At 46.9% G+C, this 17,381-nt stretch overlaps 1 protein-coding gene across 6 annotated transcripts in view; it reads right to left on the bottom strand.

The window, feature by feature from the left end:
- The window catches only part of LOC144111940 (uncharacterized), a 32,389-nt gene extending 16,159 nt beyond the window's left edge, over positions 1 to 16,230 (bottom strand). The window contains exons 1-6 of one of the 6 annotated variants that reach the window (XM_077645032.1): positions 15,856 to 16,230; positions 15,630 to 15,763; positions 15,145 to 15,563; positions 11,166 to 11,253; positions 7,246 to 7,314; positions 3,144 to 3,177 (exon numbers count right to left, since the gene is read on the bottom strand). In XM_077645032.1, the coding sequence (XP_077501158.1) occupies positions 3,144 to 3,177; positions 7,246 to 7,314; positions 11,166 to 11,253; positions 15,145 to 15,563; positions 15,630 to 15,719 (700 nt within the window). In that variant the 5' untranslated portion in view covers positions 15,720 to 15,763; positions 15,856 to 16,230. Of the gene's footprint in view, positions 1 to 3,143; positions 3,178 to 7,245; positions 7,315 to 11,165; positions 11,254 to 15,144; positions 15,564 to 15,629; positions 15,774 to 15,855 lie in introns of all 6 variants that reach the window. The other 5 variants (XM_077645031.1, XM_077645036.1, XM_077645035.1 and 2 more) reach the window with 5 other exon arrangements.
- Between the last annotated feature and the right edge of the window lie 1,151 nt (positions 16,231 to 17,381).

Consider the following 17,381-nt stretch of genomic DNA (forward strand, 5'->3'; position numbering starts at 1 on the left):
TTTGTCGCGAAGGTTCGCCTGCGCCACATGGAACCATTCTTCAGAGCTTAGCATCCTTTGGGAAAGCATGACATTGCGTGTCTCTTCCCCCACTGCACTACTGTTACAACCTTTAGCGGAATAATACTTTCAGCACCCCGAACCTTCAGTGGCCTGCGCAGCAGCGTGGATCAAATTCGAGTTCAAACGACTCCGGACACAAGCGGTGGCACTCGCATCGCATCTCCTACGCAGCGCGTAGCATCCACGCAGCTGCAGCAGGTGCATGCTGCGACATAAGCGGCCAAGCCGGCCGGGCACAGAGGCATGGAGACATGTGAAGTCACAGCTTCCCAGGGCGCCACCGCCAGATGCACCAGTTTAAGGAAAAAATGAGGGGAAAAAGTGCTTTCCCCTGGCTTCGTGCAAAAAAACGATGAGGTTTCAGTCGACTTAGGAACGCCAGCTTTCATTCGAATACAAGCCGCCGCGGTGGCTCAGTGGCTATGGCGCTCGTCTGTTGACCCAAAGGACGCGTGTTCGACCCCGGCCGCGGCGGTCGAATTTCGATGGAGGCGAAATTCTAGAGGCCCGTGTACTGTGTGATATCAGTGCACATTAAAGAACCCCAGGTGGTCGAAATTCCCGGAGCCCTTCACTACGGCGTCCCTCATAGCCTGAGTCACTTTGGGACGTTAAACCCCTATAAACCAAACCATCATTCAAATACAAAATTAGACCGCCTGAAATTTTATGCAGTATCCCTTTAAGAATGCACCTCATGTTATTAGTGAGCTAGCACTAGATGGGTCATAAGTGAAAAAGACATGTCCAGGTGAAGCCTCCACCTGCCAGCTGTGGCCGGCAGTATTTAGGGGGATTTCCCTTCTCCACCTGCTAAAAGAGAAAAGGAAATCCAGCTCTCCACTTGTAGGCAAGAGGATAGACAGAATGTCTGAGACAGACTGAACCAAGAACAACTGAGTAAGAAACTGAAGAAGACAGTAAAGCTCAGCCTTAATACTATGATGCAATAGCGTTAATATGTTAATACCCCTACATGTGGAAATGGTAACTTGATTTTAGATTCACAGATCGCTGCGAGTCATCCTACCAGTCCTGGTGCAATGGTGTAGCGGTTGACCGCTGGACTACTGTGCCAGCAGTGGTATGAGCATTCTTAGCAATCAGTGAATGTGAAGTCAAGAATTATAAACGATCTGCCACTGCCCTGCGATGGCAGGTACTGCCCCCGGTGGGGCTTGTGCGATTCAGGTTGCTCTTCCCGGGCAACCTCTCGTGAACAATCATTATTTGTCACAGTGGTCACTTTGCTGTGACAAATAATGCCACCCCGCCAACCCGTCAAGTGGGAACTTTGCTCACAATCTAGTGGGTAGGTTGTGATGGCTGCACAAGGCCACATGACCTAGGTGGCCCACCTAGGTCGCCAGAGCGGCCAGTTGCTCCGGATGCTCTGGCTGCGAGGCTTCAAACAGTCGCCGATGCAGACACCAGACAATTTTTCCGACATTGGAATATTAATGCTCTCGTGTTAAAATGAAAATTACTCACAATGGGTGAGCAAAATTAAATGCATCTGACACAGGCAGCTGAAATTGCCGAGGAGAAGCAATGACGTGCGGCCCTACACTCCAGCTTATCGACCTAAACAAGGACGTAAATGATAGCGCAACTAAGCCATGTTTAGCTAAACCTGGTAAATGGGGGCCATTTTTGTTTTTGAAACCAAGGTGAGAGTAAAAAGATCCCTTTTCCGCTGCCCCTCAAGAGAGCTACAGCAACCTTCACCACACAACTCGTAAGACGCTGGCAGAAGCCGCCTTTTAGAAGACCCTAGAGCCATGGAGCACTCGCTGATAAGAGAACGCCCTGAGTGAAGCAGGGAAAGAAAAGGAGGGAGAACGGGCATTGGAATGGGCTGCACGAAACAGAAAGCAACGCTGACAAGGTAGTGACGGCATGAAAGGAAGGGCTCTGAAATACCTTCCGAGGAGAGCACATCAACTCACTCAATCATTGTATTGTTTTGTCATGAGAACCAGAGCCGAATAATACACTTCTGCACACAGAAGAGTACCCACAATCACGCCCGAAAGTTGGCAAGCCCTTTCCGAATGCTTTTTCATGCTCGCACCCTCCTCCATTGCACCGCTCCAATGTGTAGCTGTTCAGAGATGGCTATTGATTAGTCTTCCAGACATCACGCAGCTACCATGGATGTGACCAACAAGTGGCATAGCTCCAGCGAATCACGAAGCTGCACCTCCGGCTATGGGGTCGGTGGAGGAGCTCTGACCTTTCAGTGTGCACAAGGTGACAAGAGGTGAGGAAAAGGTGCGAAGACACTGAAATTCAAATTTTGACAACAGATAACAAAGCTTCCACACAGCACATCAAAAAAATTTTTCCTGGAGGACATTCATGAAGCAGCATCTTTTAACATCACAGGCACACGTAAACTTTCTTAGAACCCGTTTCAAAGCCCCTTTAAGATGTCAAAAAACTTTGCTTCGCCCAATGGTGCCACATGTATTTTCGTGCCTCAGAAATATGAACAAATTCATTGCTTCCGTGTATTTTACCAATCTCATTTCCTTTTTTTCCCCAAGTGTTTGGCTGTATTGGTTTGTAATTTATAATCAACTTGTTTATTTTGCGAGAACTGTAACTTCCTCATCCTGTTACATTTCATTGCAACGTCGTACTTGTGTAAACAAGTTAACGCTAGTGCCGCTAACCCCCAGAGAAACGCGGCTACCTGGAACAGTTTGTACCTATTTAGCACGGAAGAAAGCAGCAGCAGAAGGAATGTGCAAAAAGATCATAGACGATTTTTATAAGTGAATTTGTGTTCCTGAAGAGCAATATCTATTCCCACACAAGCAATGGCACCAATTTTTCTGCAGTGGTCGCATGATAGGTTTGTCCTCTTCACAATGATGCACACATGTGTGCTCTGCTATACTGCACGAATAATCCGTTGTGCTCCAGCAATCTCCTTGTGTCGTTTTTTTTGCATGTGCATTCTTTGTCGCACTACTTTTTGCTCACGCAATCGGTCATTGCAAAAGACTACACAAAGCAGAAGGAGATGGAACGCAGCACCTTAACAGTCATTTCAGAAAACGACATGCACTCACCAGCTTTTGGCGTGGTGTCATCAGCACATGTCACCTGCAATAAAAAAATGCACAGACATCAAAACTACACTAAAGAATGCAGGGCACCCCTTTTCTGCTCACCCACAACGGTGGCGAGAGCATGAATGCAGAGCCTATAGTGCATACCATGACTAACTTGCAGCACTACCAAAGGCAGAGACCTCCTCACCCAATCAAGAGGGTGCATTAAATGTGTTCTTGCGTGCTTAGCAGTCTGTGTGTCGTCTGCTTGCAGTGTACACAGATATGGTTAGGAGTATAAATCGACGCTATGTACCGTATTTACTCGCATAATGCTCGCACCCCCCACATTGGCTATCAAAAATAGGAATTTTTTTTTTTCCCCGCATAATCATCGCACCCCCAAAATTACTGCCGCGAGCCGTCTGCTTGTCATAGCGATCGCCATCTATTGACTGCGGCCACAACTAACTGCCATGGTTGGGCGCGCGTGCTACTAGGCGGCGGTACTGTGCTATCATCCGCTGCCACCACCGCTACCGCTCATCCACTCACCACCGCTACGCCATTTTGCGAAGGTGTCTCCAGCTCTCCGGTGTCTCGTAGGCCTCGTTTGCCTTGTTTGCGTGTTGCACCGTGCTCTTTGTGCCGCTTCGCCATGGGACGCTACGCAAGCTACACAGCTGCTTTTAAGCTAAAAGCTATTGAGTATGCGTTGGAACATGGCAACCGCGCCGCCAGCAGACACTTCGGCGTCAACGAGCTTTGCGTCCGGTATTGGAGACGGCAGCACGACGAACTCAAGACGACTGGTAAGTCGTGCCGGGCCTTCAGTGGACCGAAGACTGGGAAATTTCCTGCCGTCGAATCCTCTTTACTGGAATATATCAAGGCTCGACGAGCAGATGGGTGTGCTGTGTCGATTGATTTGATACGGAACCAGGCGCTCGTAATCGCAAGAAAGGAGGGCATTCCGGTGCAAGACTTCCGCGCTAGTAACGGGTGGGCCACACGATTTATGCGGCGCAATGGACTCTCGCTCAGGAGGCAAACGATGCTTTGCCAGCGCCTGCCCACAGCCTATGAAGAGAAAATAGTGGACTTCCATCGACTCGTTATCAGGATCCGGCAGTAGAAAAACTTCTTGCTCTCCCAGATAGGGAACGCGGATCAAACTCCGCTGAATTTCAATATGCCCAGCAGCAGGACAGTCGAACATGCTAGGCATGACGGCGGACGGGCGGAAGCTCCCACCGTACGTCATTTTCAAGCGGAAGACCCTCCCGAAAGGAAAGCTCCCCCCGGTATACACGTGCGCGTCCAAGAAAAGGGGTGGATGACCTTATGGTGGACTGGGTGAAGACTGTGTGGGGGCGGCGACCGGAAGCGCTTCTTTTTCCGTCGCTCCTCGTGCTTGATAGCTTTCGGGGCCATCTTCAAGAGTCGGTTCGGGCGAAGTTCAAGGAACTGCGCACGGACCTGGCTGTTATACCCGGCGGCCTCACATCAATGCTATAGCCTCTTGACGTATCTTTGAACAAGCCATTTAAAGATAACGTCCGGAGGCTGTCCGCAGAATGGATGTCCGAAGGTGAACATGCTCCGACGCCGGGCGGCAAGATCAAAAGACCGTCCGTGGAGCTGCTGTGCAGCTGGGTATCAGAGGCATGGGGGATGATTGATGTAAACATGGTGGCCAGAGGCTTCAAGAAAACAGGAATTTCGAATGCCCGGGATGCGACCAAGGACCACCTAGTGTGGGACAACGAAGAAGCATTGGAAGATGAAGAAACCATCGATTCCAGTGTCGGCACGGACTCTGATGAAAAGTAGGATTGCCCGCAGGACGTACGCAACGGGAGTAGTGACGGGGAGGTTGCGCGTGGCAAATAAAGTGCTTTAGCAGCTTGAGCTTACGTTCACCCTGTACTTTCATAAAGAAGGTAAGTTACGCTTGAAAGTAATGTTTTCGTTATATTTACAATTGCGGACCTGACAATCCTGATCTTGCACCCATTCATCTTTGCATTTAACACTCAGAAGCATTTCCTTGAAAATTTTCCCCGCATAATTATTGCACCACCAAACTTAGCGTTGATTTTCAGGGAAAAAAAGTGCGAGGATTATGCGAGTAAATACGGTATGTACCATAAGCGTAAGCACGCTTACATCACCTAACGACAAGCATTTTGCAGGGCGTTATGCCATTTGTCACATTTGCACTTTTAATTCAGTGTATGCAAACTCAGACTCAACAATAAGTCCAGCCAAGTGGTGCCATCTGGTTCTTAAAACACGAACCATTTTTGTCAACGCACTTCTTTTCAGGATTACAAACGGCACAATTGTCACTCTAAAAAATAAAAGCCAATTCATCGCTCATACGTTTTGTGACTGGAGTGAGATGAGATGAAGAGAAAGCTTGGTGCCTCATTTATGGCTAAGGAATGTACAGAGAACTGCAGTAACAATGATGAATTTAGTCTGAGGCAAAGGATCCTGCTTCGAAGGGTATCGCCATTTTGAAAACATGTTTTAGAGCACGTGAGAGTCGCAAACGTTAAACTCTGAGAGAAGTATATGTGACGTGAGTGTACGTTAAGTCTCAATATGAGAGTGTCTGGCACATGCACACTTAAAGAATGCTATCCCATATGCCTGTATGCTTACCTGCTACTGGTGCTACATTCCGCAGAGTGAGAAAGTTGCCTGTGCACTCATCACAGCTTTGATAGTGCTGCAAGGAACTACTGGCATGCAATATATTTTGTGGTCAAATGGAGCCAGAAAAAAAAATGAGTCGCTCCAAAATAACCCCCAAACTCTGGCCGCATAACATGCACAGCTACTGGTGCATTGCATCTTGCTTGCGCCAGATAACAAGAAATTTTGCAATGCAGACACCTGTTGATGACTGCTCTTAATCTTTCATTCCAGAATCGGTGGAATGCATTGTTTTATGTGTTGAGATGCTCATTGCCTCATGTGCTATTCTGGGTTATTACCCAACAAAAAAAAGTTCGCAAATCTACTACTGCAAGAGTGACATGACCATGTGCTACCAAACCCCATTCCATCACAGCTCAAGAAAAAAACTCATTTCTTGTGCGCAATAGCATTTTGCATGCATCTGGTTCTGAATAAAAAATTGAACCAGGCAGTAAAACTAAAGCAAGAAAAAAAGCACACAGGAGCGTATCGCGCTCCTTGCCAAAGCTCTCATGTCATTTAGAAGCCACTCAAAAGAGTGAAGCGATATGATCATGAGGGAACTGGATGATTGACGAAAAGATGCATGATGTTTATATAGAAGATACAGAAACATTGGCTGAACTTGATTCCTCAATGCCCTGCTGGGCCAGTACCCAAAATGCAAAAATGGGAGCACGCGGTTTGGAAAGAACTGCGAATTTGGAAGCAGGCAGACAAGAAATGTGCAGTGACACCAGTGAGAAGCTGAGAGAGATGCAGAATGCAGGAGGCAAACTGAGGGGAGAGACAATAGAACAGTGAAATTTTAATGCAATGTCTGGAACAAGATTTCAAGGCACGGCAGCAAAGACGGGAGGCAGGACCTGAAATATGGCTTGCTCGAGAGACAATTTAAGTGGTGTACATTCTAGCATGAACAGCAGTACACAGTAGCCATCGTGTTATGCATGTGCTGTTGAAATGCAATTAAATGGGCTTCATAAATTTTATCTTTACCATTTGTTTGTTCATTCATACTGGTTGTTAATTATATACGGCCAATGCCACCAACAGCAAACTATTTAATGCATCCACAGGCATCGCCACACTAACAGTACATGAAAGATGGTATGATATTGGGTCGGGTTCCCGTTCCTGTTGGAAACAGCTGCGTGCAACACTTGCCCAATTTCACTGCAAAACTAGCATTTGTGGCAACATGCCAAGTGCAGATTCTGTGGTGCAGTTAGGTACTGTGCAGCTGGTGCAGCATACCACCACTGTTTCCTGCATCTGGAAGCCAGTGAGGAAATGCTACCTTTCTTCTTTTTCTGTATAAATCCAGGGAGAGAGCTCGAACAATCAATGCAGCGGAGGCCAAGTGCAAACAACTCACAGGTGCACCGGGACACGGAAAGAAGCGACAAACCTCTGAGTTCTCCTGGCCTTGTGGTGAAGGTGGTGGTGAGGCAGGACTCTGCGAAGCTGGGCAGCAGAACTGCACCAGAGAAAGAAACAACTTTCTTGCCTGCAAGTGAATGCTAAGCTTAAAGCAGACGTGTATAAACTGCACAAAACAGACTGTCAGTCGTGTGTAAGCATAAAACAAACATCCACCAGCGTTTCAAATGAACCAGCAGCCCACCAAAGGGTAAGTGAGTGCCTGCTCTATGACGTCCAACAAGAACTCCAAAGCAAAGCTCCAGCGGTGGCATAAAAGTCTCACTACAAGGATGACACAAGCTTATTTCTGGTGCAGAAACACTCACCCCAAAAATTGTTTGGTTTTAGTTATGGGGCTTGACATCAAAAAGAGACTCAGGCTATGAGGGATGTTGTAGGGAGGGCTCCAGACAGTCTCGACCAACTGGGGTTCTTTAATGAGCAGCAACAGGCCTCCAGCATTTCGCCTTCATCGAAATGTGACCACCGTGGCTGGGATTGATGGTGAGTCTTTTAAGATCAGCAGCCAAGCACCATAATTACTGAGCAACAGCGGCAGCTTAGCACAATAAAAAGAAACAGTGCCTTGGTACACCTTATACAAAAACATCTTTCCCACTTTCCCGTTCCTGACAAGTCTGCTACAGTCTTGATAAAGCCACCAAAGCATGCAGGCTATCTGAAAAGTGCTAAATTCGACCAAATAAAAAAAAAACTAAGGTTTCCTTTAAGCAACTCATGCCATCATGCAGACACTCAATTTCTACCCAAGCACAAGGATTCTCACGAGATTTTGAGCCTCTTTCTTATTTAAGAAGATTTCGTGCAAGTTACTGTCTCAAGCGAGTTAACCACATAAAATACTAGAACATTTGTTGACCAGATTTTTGTCATATGCTGTCAAAAGCTACTACATTTGCTATTCCCTTCCTATGAACGCTGCAAGGAACATGGCAAAGCCAAATTATTGAGGAAAATGATGAACTACACCTCATAGAAGACTTCAAATTTTAGTTCAGCATTTCATGGAGCTTCTATTGCATTTCTCGCATGCCAGCAGTACAAGGAGACAGGCAGGACATCCAAAAAATCTGCCCTCTTCACATGGGTGTAGTGTGGTGCCTTTGCCGGTTACCAAATGGTTTGGTTTGGTTTATGGTGGTTTAATGTCCCAAAGCGACTCAGGCTATGAGGGACGCCGTAGTGAAGGGCTCTGGAAATTTCAACCACCTGCGGTTCTTCAATGTGCACAGACATCGCACAGTCCACGGGCTTCTAGAATTTCACCTACATCGAAATTCGACCACCATGGCCGGGACCAAACCCGCGTCTTTTGGGCCACCAGCCGAGTGCCATAACCACTGAGCCACCACAGCGGCCAGGTTGCCAAATGCCTCAGCACAACTGACTAGGACCTACCGTTGCATCTAGAATACTAGAATAGTTAGCCAGGTGCATTTCCTACTATGCACATGGTTACCTTGCTCTTGTGGGTGGTAGGAATGATCAACGGCCTCAAAGCATTCCCATAGAAAAGCCACAACCTGAGGTTTACATCAAAGTTGACAAAAACTTTGTAGCTTTTCGATAATCATTACTCTTTGACAAAGATGTGTTGTGTCACAACGCAGAATGTTGCCTCAAAACTTTAACCAGGCTTGTGTTAGTACCACGTGCTCGTTTTCCTCAATGACCGATAACCACGTGTGCTTAAGGATTTTTTTAGAACAGAAATGGTGCAGTAACTGTCTCGCTTCTCGGCGAACACCTCAACAGCCCCATAAGGGAAGGAAGGAAGGTGGGAGTAACAGAAGAGAAAGGGCTGCCGTAGTGGAGGGCTCTGGAATAATTTGACCACCTGGGGATATTTTATGCACTGACACTGTTCAGCACAATGTTACGTGCACTGCTTTTGCATTTATTTCACTGCGTGGTTCAAGTGTACACCTACAAAGTGAGCCAGTCATGAGTCTTTCCTTTCCTCAAATCCAGCGGGGAACCTAGATTGCAAATAAGGAATAAGGCTAGTGCCATGAGATAGAAACACGAACGACGACTAAAAGCTTGTTTCCAACTAGAGATCCTATTTTTCACTCCCGGCATGTTTGAATTGTCCACCGGGAAAGTGAGTCAGTTAAGTGCTTTTCCTTCACTCAAATCCAGTGCAGGACCTATCTAGCCCACTTCTAGCAGCGTGGTTAAGACTGCGAATAAGGCTGGAGCTGGTAACCAGACTGTCTAACTTTCTTCAAGCAAGTGCGCCGTGGCCTGTGCCAAGGATGATTGAAAGGGGCAGTCCACGATGCAGAATCAGGCATGCATCTCTGGTTGTGCACACTGCTTTCTAGTCCCGTCCTGCACTGCACCCGCAAGCAACGCTATTTCAGTCCCGGCCGCGGCAGCCTCATTTCGACCTTCCCATCTTTTTTGGTGCTGCACACTTTAGGTGTCCACCAAAAAAATTAGCCAGTTTTTGCCTTTTCCTTACTCAAATCCAGGGGAGGATCTCTACTGTTGTGAATAAGGTTAGACTGGGAACTCAATAGTATTATTTGCTTCGTGCAAGCGGGCCCTCAAGACCATGAAGTGCGCAGAGAACACAATCGATCTGAGACTGCTATCATAAGAAGACAGAGTATGCACGTGAGCATAGAGGTGCACAACAAGACAGTCGCCCGTGAAACGTCGAAAGTAGCCTGCAGCTCCAGGTATCTCGACCACTAATGCCAGTCGGCTTTCACTGATTAGTGTGGTAAGTAGGTAAGCTTAGCTCTACTAATTATTTCACCTTTCTTGAAAAACTTCTTGAAACAAGTATGATGCTACTACCTCTCTTTCCCCATTTTCCCGCTTACTTTAGCGAAGTAAGTTCTACAGAGAAACCTTGTTATTGCAAGAAAGTAAAAAGTGTTAAAATAGTTCGCTATAGCTGAAATTTTTAATATAAAATTTCGTCAAAAACACTCCCAACAGCGGTGAAATTTAGTCATTGAACAACCCACAAACCTCGCGATCTTTACTACAGAAACGAAGAGACGTTTTGTCAGGTTTTGGCGGCATTTCGAAGGCGCTCGCGGATCCTGAGGCCGCAAAAAACCCCCCGCACAGCACAAGCGCAGGTTGAGCACCGGCTATGGTGGCTTTCTGGCATCACAGCAGTGTCGCGTGGAAAGCGGTATGTCAGAGTGAAAGCTATCGTTTTCACCACTTCTGCGACAGCAGACATGAGTGCAGAGTTGTTACTGCAAGCTTACAACCACTTGCGCTGTTTTTTCCAGGGTGCTAACAATGGATGCCAGAGGTGTGAATGTCTGCTGACTGCAACCCACAATCCGCTGTTGGCAAGTGCGAGATAAAAGTGCAAACCTTGGCACGAACGCTTGCCACATCGCCACCAGTCACTTTTGCAGTGCGGCGAAGCCTGCCGCCTGCATCTGAACGGGCAGTTCAATATATTATTATTATTTATTGATACCTCACAGGCCCCGAAAAGCATTGAGTGAGGGGGACATCAAGGAAAAGGCATATAACAAAATAATAAACAACAATAACATTACATTGGACATGGTACAATATTCATTTCATGGCCAACCGCGTTCGATATATAAAGTAGAAATTTTGTGTGTTTGTCAAAAATATTTACGAGGAATTCAATATTGCCAATAATTAGAAATATTCATGCTCGTTATATCAAGATTTAACTGTATATGTTTCTACTAGGGAATGATTTTCACTACAGTTCCTAAATGTTTACCCCACCCTGTCTTAGCCCGTGTGCATTTTTCAAATAGGATCTGTGCTGAGCGGTGCCATGAGCATCTAGTAATTTATTCATTGTGCATAATGGTGGCCGGTCAGTACTTGCTGCTTTACAAAGGTATAAATTATGGCAGGTAGTGAACTCACATGCACAGGTGGGGTAGGCTCAGGAGCCACATCCCGTCGAACGGCTGTGGCCTGTGGTTGACTGTGCCTGTGCACCGACCCGAATCGCCTGAAACGACATAGCAGAATGAACCAACTCTTCTTTTGAAAGATATCAGCTCAGAAGACAACACATTTATGTGATCGATGTTAACGAACTAGAGTCAACACAAAGTGTAAGCTTTTCTTGTCGTCGCCATAAACAAAACAAAAACAGAAGACATGTAAAACAGATTCCCAGACTTCATGCCCTGGGCCGAAGAAGTCCCAGCGATAGCAGCACTGCCCTCTCCCTTTCTCTGGTGGGCAATGTCCACGTGACTTCGGCAAAGTGGGATCACATGAGAAAAGCTTGAAAGTTGACCCAAGCATTGATTTCTTTGAAGTTAGTCCTTCAAAACACTGGGTTCAATTGCAGTAGTGCACGTTGCCCATTCAGTAATTAAACCAGCCATAATTCCACAAAAAAATTGATTCCCAAATCTGATGAAATGACGAGGTGTTATCAGGAATGATTGTAGCAAACCACAAGCGATCGGAAATGTCAAGTCCTTCGCATCTGCAAAAAGCTCCGGCCTGCAGCGTGTATCATGTAGTAGTGGGCCCGTAGAGCGAACAATGGGAGATGGTGAAAACGCGAGAAAAACAACCAACCACACTGCACAGGACCGAAAGCGACAATGCAACACTCAGTGAACCAAGGTTATGAGTGGCTAACTTGCACTATTTCACAAACGGAGCATACATCCATCATGGTGCCATTCCTGCTACCCTTCCCTACAGTTCTTTCTTTGTGAGGGTTTTCTTGTTTTTAGGCATGCGCAAATCATTTGAAATTTTGAAAAACCAAATCAAATATATTCTTTGAATGAATCGAATAATCCAGGTAAATATTAATCGAAATGAATCTAATCCATTTCCAAGTTTTTGGATAGTTTTCAGATAATTGGCATGAAATTCGAATATCACACAGCAATTTTTTCGACAATTGTTTCAAAAACAAGGCACACTCCGGCATCACACAGCATGCTCCCGCAGTTGGTTCTGTGCATGCTGGAAAAAGTCGTCCAGTGGGAAGAAGGGCTCCGCAACAGCACTCGGTCCATTCGTATGACGTTCATAATACTCATACATAAGATCTTTAAGATTCAGCGACCCATATGGGTTCAGCCAGGTTAAGCAAACCTTCCCTTCATGACCAATATTGGGGGCATAAGGTTGAAATTCATCTCTCTCAACAACTCGGAATTTCCACTAGTCTGTTGGCAAGTTGCCTTCAGTAGCCAACAGCAATTTTCTTATGCGTACAACATGACCGTCATAGAGTGAACCCTCACTTCGCTATTTGTGTAAGCTCTTGGATATCAGTGTTGAGTCTTCTGACAGAGCTTTATGTCCATGACTTATTGCGCCACCTATAGCGCTTTGTTGTTCCGCGCGAATATTCCTTTTGTTTAATAATCACTCAAGCAACAAATATACACAGATACATTCAAATTGTATTAGATTCGGTTACATTACTAACCCAATTCATGCAGGATTCCGTTTTTAAATACATTCTTTCCTTAGCTTCTCTATTCCAGTGCAAACTATTGGGAATAAACTAGTCTGAAAGCGGAACCCATCGCAAGTGCATCGTTCCTTAAGGCCTCTCCATGCAGTCTGGTGGGCCATAATACTAGCTCTGTGGTTCCATGCGGCAAGCCTAAACAGACAAATAGTTTATAGATTATGGGGTTTATCATCCCAAAGAGACTCAAGATATGAGGAACACTGTAGTGGAGGGCTCCGGATATAATTTCAACTGACTGGGGGTTCTCTAACGTGCTCACACATAACACAGTACACTGGTCTCTGGCATTTTGCCTCCATCGAAAGGCGACTGCCACTGACAGAATCGAACCAGTGTTCTTCGCGTCCGCAGCCAAGCTCCATAACCAGTGAGGCACAGTGGCGGCTAATCAGACAAATGTCATTTTCAAAGTGTCATTCCATTATCTCTGGAGTTATTACTGCACTGAATGCACCAGTACCACGGGCTCCTATGTTTGCTATAATGGCTTTTTATCCGGTAACTGAAGAAGACAGATCGAGCGTGGGCCAGGCTACATCTGTTATCTTGTGACCCAGCAGCCTCCTCTTCAGGAAGTGCTTGCCACGTCATTTTCGTGCATGCACTGCTGCCTATTTGGCAGCAAGCATGCAACGGTTTTGTTTCTCGGAATTCATGCGAGTGGGAATGTTATGTGAGGACGCTGCTTCGTGCTAGTAGCAAAATGAAGACGGATTCCACGAATGTGGCGCCAAGCGCTAAACCTTGAGAGACTCTCGGCATATGTCGCCATAGGGGCAAGCTTCTCGGCATATAGGTACGGTACTGAAGAGTCATTTTTCTCATAAAATCAGTGAACGGGAAAGTCGTCATTGAGCGTGCATTAAATAGACGTGTTAAAAACGGCCTCGGCAGAGCATTGCCTGGCCTCTATACAGGGTGTGTCACCTAACTAAGCCTTTCCAAAATTAAAAAAAAAGTAGGCTTTTTGACTTTGAAGAGCACTTTTTCAGCACAGCATTGTCACCAGTGTAGTACATCAGAATTCAACTAAGACATGCTAACTAGCAGGCTGGACAACTAAAATTGATAGTTCAACTTTTTAACCACAGATCGGCTCATTATTTATTGAGAGGCATGTAGCCCACTATAAGCAATATCCATATCAGTGTTTATAATTTTGAAAATGTGGTTGCCTTTGCTACTATGGCCCAAAAAATTTTGGCTGCATGACGAGAAAATACATGCGCATTCGAGAAGCTTGTAGGCAAAGCGACCCCTCCTATGCATCTAACTTGTCGAAATAGCCAAAATTGTTTGGGCCACAGCATCGAGGGTAACAGTTTTCTGATATGGATATTACTTACAGAGGACTACCTGCCTCTCAATGATTGAGGATCCTAACAGTAATATCAGTTAACTATTCAATATCATTAACAAGCCTGCTAGTTAGCATGTGTTAGCTATATTCTGGTGTACTATGCTGAAAAAAGGTGATCTTTAACTCCAAAAGCCTATTTTCAAAATTGTGGAAAGTGAAACCCTCTGTACAGAGGCCAGATCTAAGTGATTCAGCCAATGCACGCGTAGTACGATTGTTCGCGGAGGTCGCTGTAGAGCCGGCGAGCGCTATGGGCATTCAAACAGCGAAAGGAACCTTACGAATGCGCCAAGCAACGTTGCACGCGCCAGCTTCGCGAAGAATAAGCGGCTGCAGTCTGCGGCGCCTATAGCAGCTGTAGCGACCCTCGTGACTAGCGCGGGATACGTGCCGGAGAAGAGCAGATGGCGCCCGCACGCGGGAAGGCTGCTTCGACGCTGGCGTCTACTGAACGGCAGAAGCGGCGTCCGGCAGAGGGCAAGGCCCCACACCGTTCTGCGCAGGGTGTGCTGGCGCCACCTCTTCTTCGGCACGCGACGCTCGTCACGCGGACCGCTACACACAAAGAGTGCCCAAGGAAGCCGAGCGCGCGGTCCAGCTTACAAAAATGGCCGATGACGGAACTTCCTCAAAACACGAGTGCGTATTTTATGTAGTGTACTATTTACCCCCCCCCCCCCCCCCATGTCTTTCTTCTGTCCCCTCACCTCTTTTATTTCATTTCTCCCACCTGCCTGCTATCCTTTCTTTCCGCTGCCCCAGCTCAGGTGCCGCCGCACGTGATGGCAGATGCCGGGGCTAGCAAAAATCTTTTACCTTCCTTTTATGTTATTTTAAATAAACCACTACTACTACTACTACTACTACTACCACCATTTATCAGATGTCCTAGAATGGGCTACGCCTTCTCTGCGTAAAGCATTTCATGCTTACATGTGCTATTGACGACGAGATAACTTATTTCCGGGCCTGTCCACTGAAGCACAGCATAAACGATGCTTAGGTCATTACTGAAAAAGACAGCTTGCCTGTTAGGGTTGCAACTCTCGCCGCGCATGCAGTCGGCGCAGATGCAAATCCCCTGGATCGTCACCTTGCAGTGGAATTGAATGCTGATGGGAGGCAGCTGCAGTCTACTCGATGGCCAGCGAGCGTCGAGGCAGTTGTTTCGAAGCCGACCGACGCCAGACACTGCGAATATATGCGCGCGTAGGAGATCGCCTTGCGGTGGAAATGAATGCTGATGGGAGGCAGCTGCAGCCCACCAAATTGCCAGTGAGCGTCTAGGCAGCTGTCTCGGAGCCGACCGACGCCAGACACTTCGAATATATGCGCGCGTAGGAGATCGCCTTGTGGTGGAAATGAATGCTGATGGGACACAGCTGCAGTCCACTCGATTGCCAGCGAGCGTCGAGCCAGTTGTTTCGAAGCCGACCGACGCCATACACTGCGAATATATGCGCGCGAACAGGTCTCAGAACAGCCCAGCCAGCCACTTCGATTCTCGGCTTACCTGGCTGCTGGGACGAGGCCGACCAGACGGCTTGGGCTCCCGCTTCGGGGACCCTGCCCTTTGTCTCCGATCTCGATGGATGCCGGACATAGCCGGAGCTCATGGTATCAGCGGAACAAGGCTGCACAAAATGCCTGCGCGCACCTTAAACAGAAGGCATAATAAGGCATCACGCCACTGTGCAATGCAGGCACCCTCACACTGTGGTGGCGACAAATAGGTTTACCTGACGACCAGATGAGTAAGCCTTGCATCCAGGACGCCCACAGTTCGCCGAAGAGCGTCCCTGCAACTAGCCACGACGATAAACGTGCTCTGAAAGAACGCCAGCACACGAGATGATCGAAGCCGAGAGCTCGCGACTTTTTTTTTTCTTTCTCGGTGCTTCGATTACATGATGATGATAGTCGTTCGCTGAAATCCGGTTGTGTGGCGCCCACATTCGGCGCTGGCCGAAATTAATTCCGTAACTGACCCTTTTGCGCTTGACTTGTTCCTCGTGTGCCGCAGCTGTTTCGACTGCGAAAGAGCAGCAGTTATCAGTGTCATGTTTTGCTTTACGCCGTTGGCAGACGAAACAAGCTACGAAGATGTGTTGTTGTTGGGCTCATAAAATGGCACATGCCCCCCAGGGGGATTGGCCAGTGGTAGGAAATTCCGGCTAGTTTCGGTTTCAGCTACTTGACTGCACCTGGCGACTGGAGATGAACTGACACTTAAAAGTGAATGATTCCTGCCCACGCAGGTAGCGCGCGAAGGCTGCTACCGTCGCCGTGTGGTCTGAGCGGCCGCTGTATGCGGCTGCTGTTTTTTCGATGGTGGTGGTTCTAATCCGTCACGGGGACGAAGTTTTTTCTGCTGGACACCGGTCATGGCCACGATACCTAAGTAGCACCGAACACTAGAATAGTGTTATAAAAATTGTATGTAAGTAACAGTAATGTTGCATGTTCCATTTTAATGTTACATTAACATAAACAATTAACACATAACGTGAGTTAAATAGAAAGCGCACTTTAACGCAGTCAACAAACATTGTTTTAATATAGCCTTCAAAATGTCATTATAATGTTAGTCATAACTATAGAACAACATTGCAAATATATTTCCAGCACTAATCATCCCCAGGATTCTGGACCATGCGCCTCGAAAAACCGGTCGCGCCATCTCGTCGCGCGTAACTCAATGGCGACGAAAAATAAAAATTGATATTTCGTCGCGCATAACAGTTAGAAATTAGCTCTCTCGCCTAGATGTTAAATGCATCTTAAAGTTTCATTTAGTCGAGTTTCATTGATGTAGCTTACATATTGCGTTTGCCATGAGCAATGATCTATGACAGCATGGAGCCTATGGCGAGGTCCTGAAAAATACCCCACTTGACTTCAATTTATCGCTCACTACAGCCCTATTTTAAAATATATCGACAAGCTCTAGCAGGTTCACGTAGGGTAATGTCCTACCTTTAAGGAAGTATAAGGTATTTTACATTTCAATGGCGTAAAAGTCTTCCTGCGCTATTTCACTATTTATCATGCATCATCAGCTTTTTCATGAAACGTGTGGCGCCCTCTCTCGGTGCGTTGGAAAGGCACACGTCCCTGCTCGCGGCCGGGCTCGAGTAGCGGAGGCGGCTCGATTCCGGCCGTGCCCTGCTACAGTGTCCCTGCTTTGGTAGGTTGCTTTGGGAGGTTGAGCCTGCCGTACGAATGCGCAGTTTTATCAAAAGTGCCCCCATCGGAGGGAGGCTAT

Source organism: Amblyomma americanum, unplaced genomic scaffold (genome assembly GCF_052857255.1).
Source record: "Amblyomma americanum isolate KBUSLIRL-KWMA unplaced genomic scaffold, ASM5285725v1 scaffold_19, whole genome shotgun sequence".
NCBI lineage: Eukaryota > Metazoa > Arthropoda > Arachnida > Ixodida > Ixodidae > Amblyomma > Amblyomma americanum.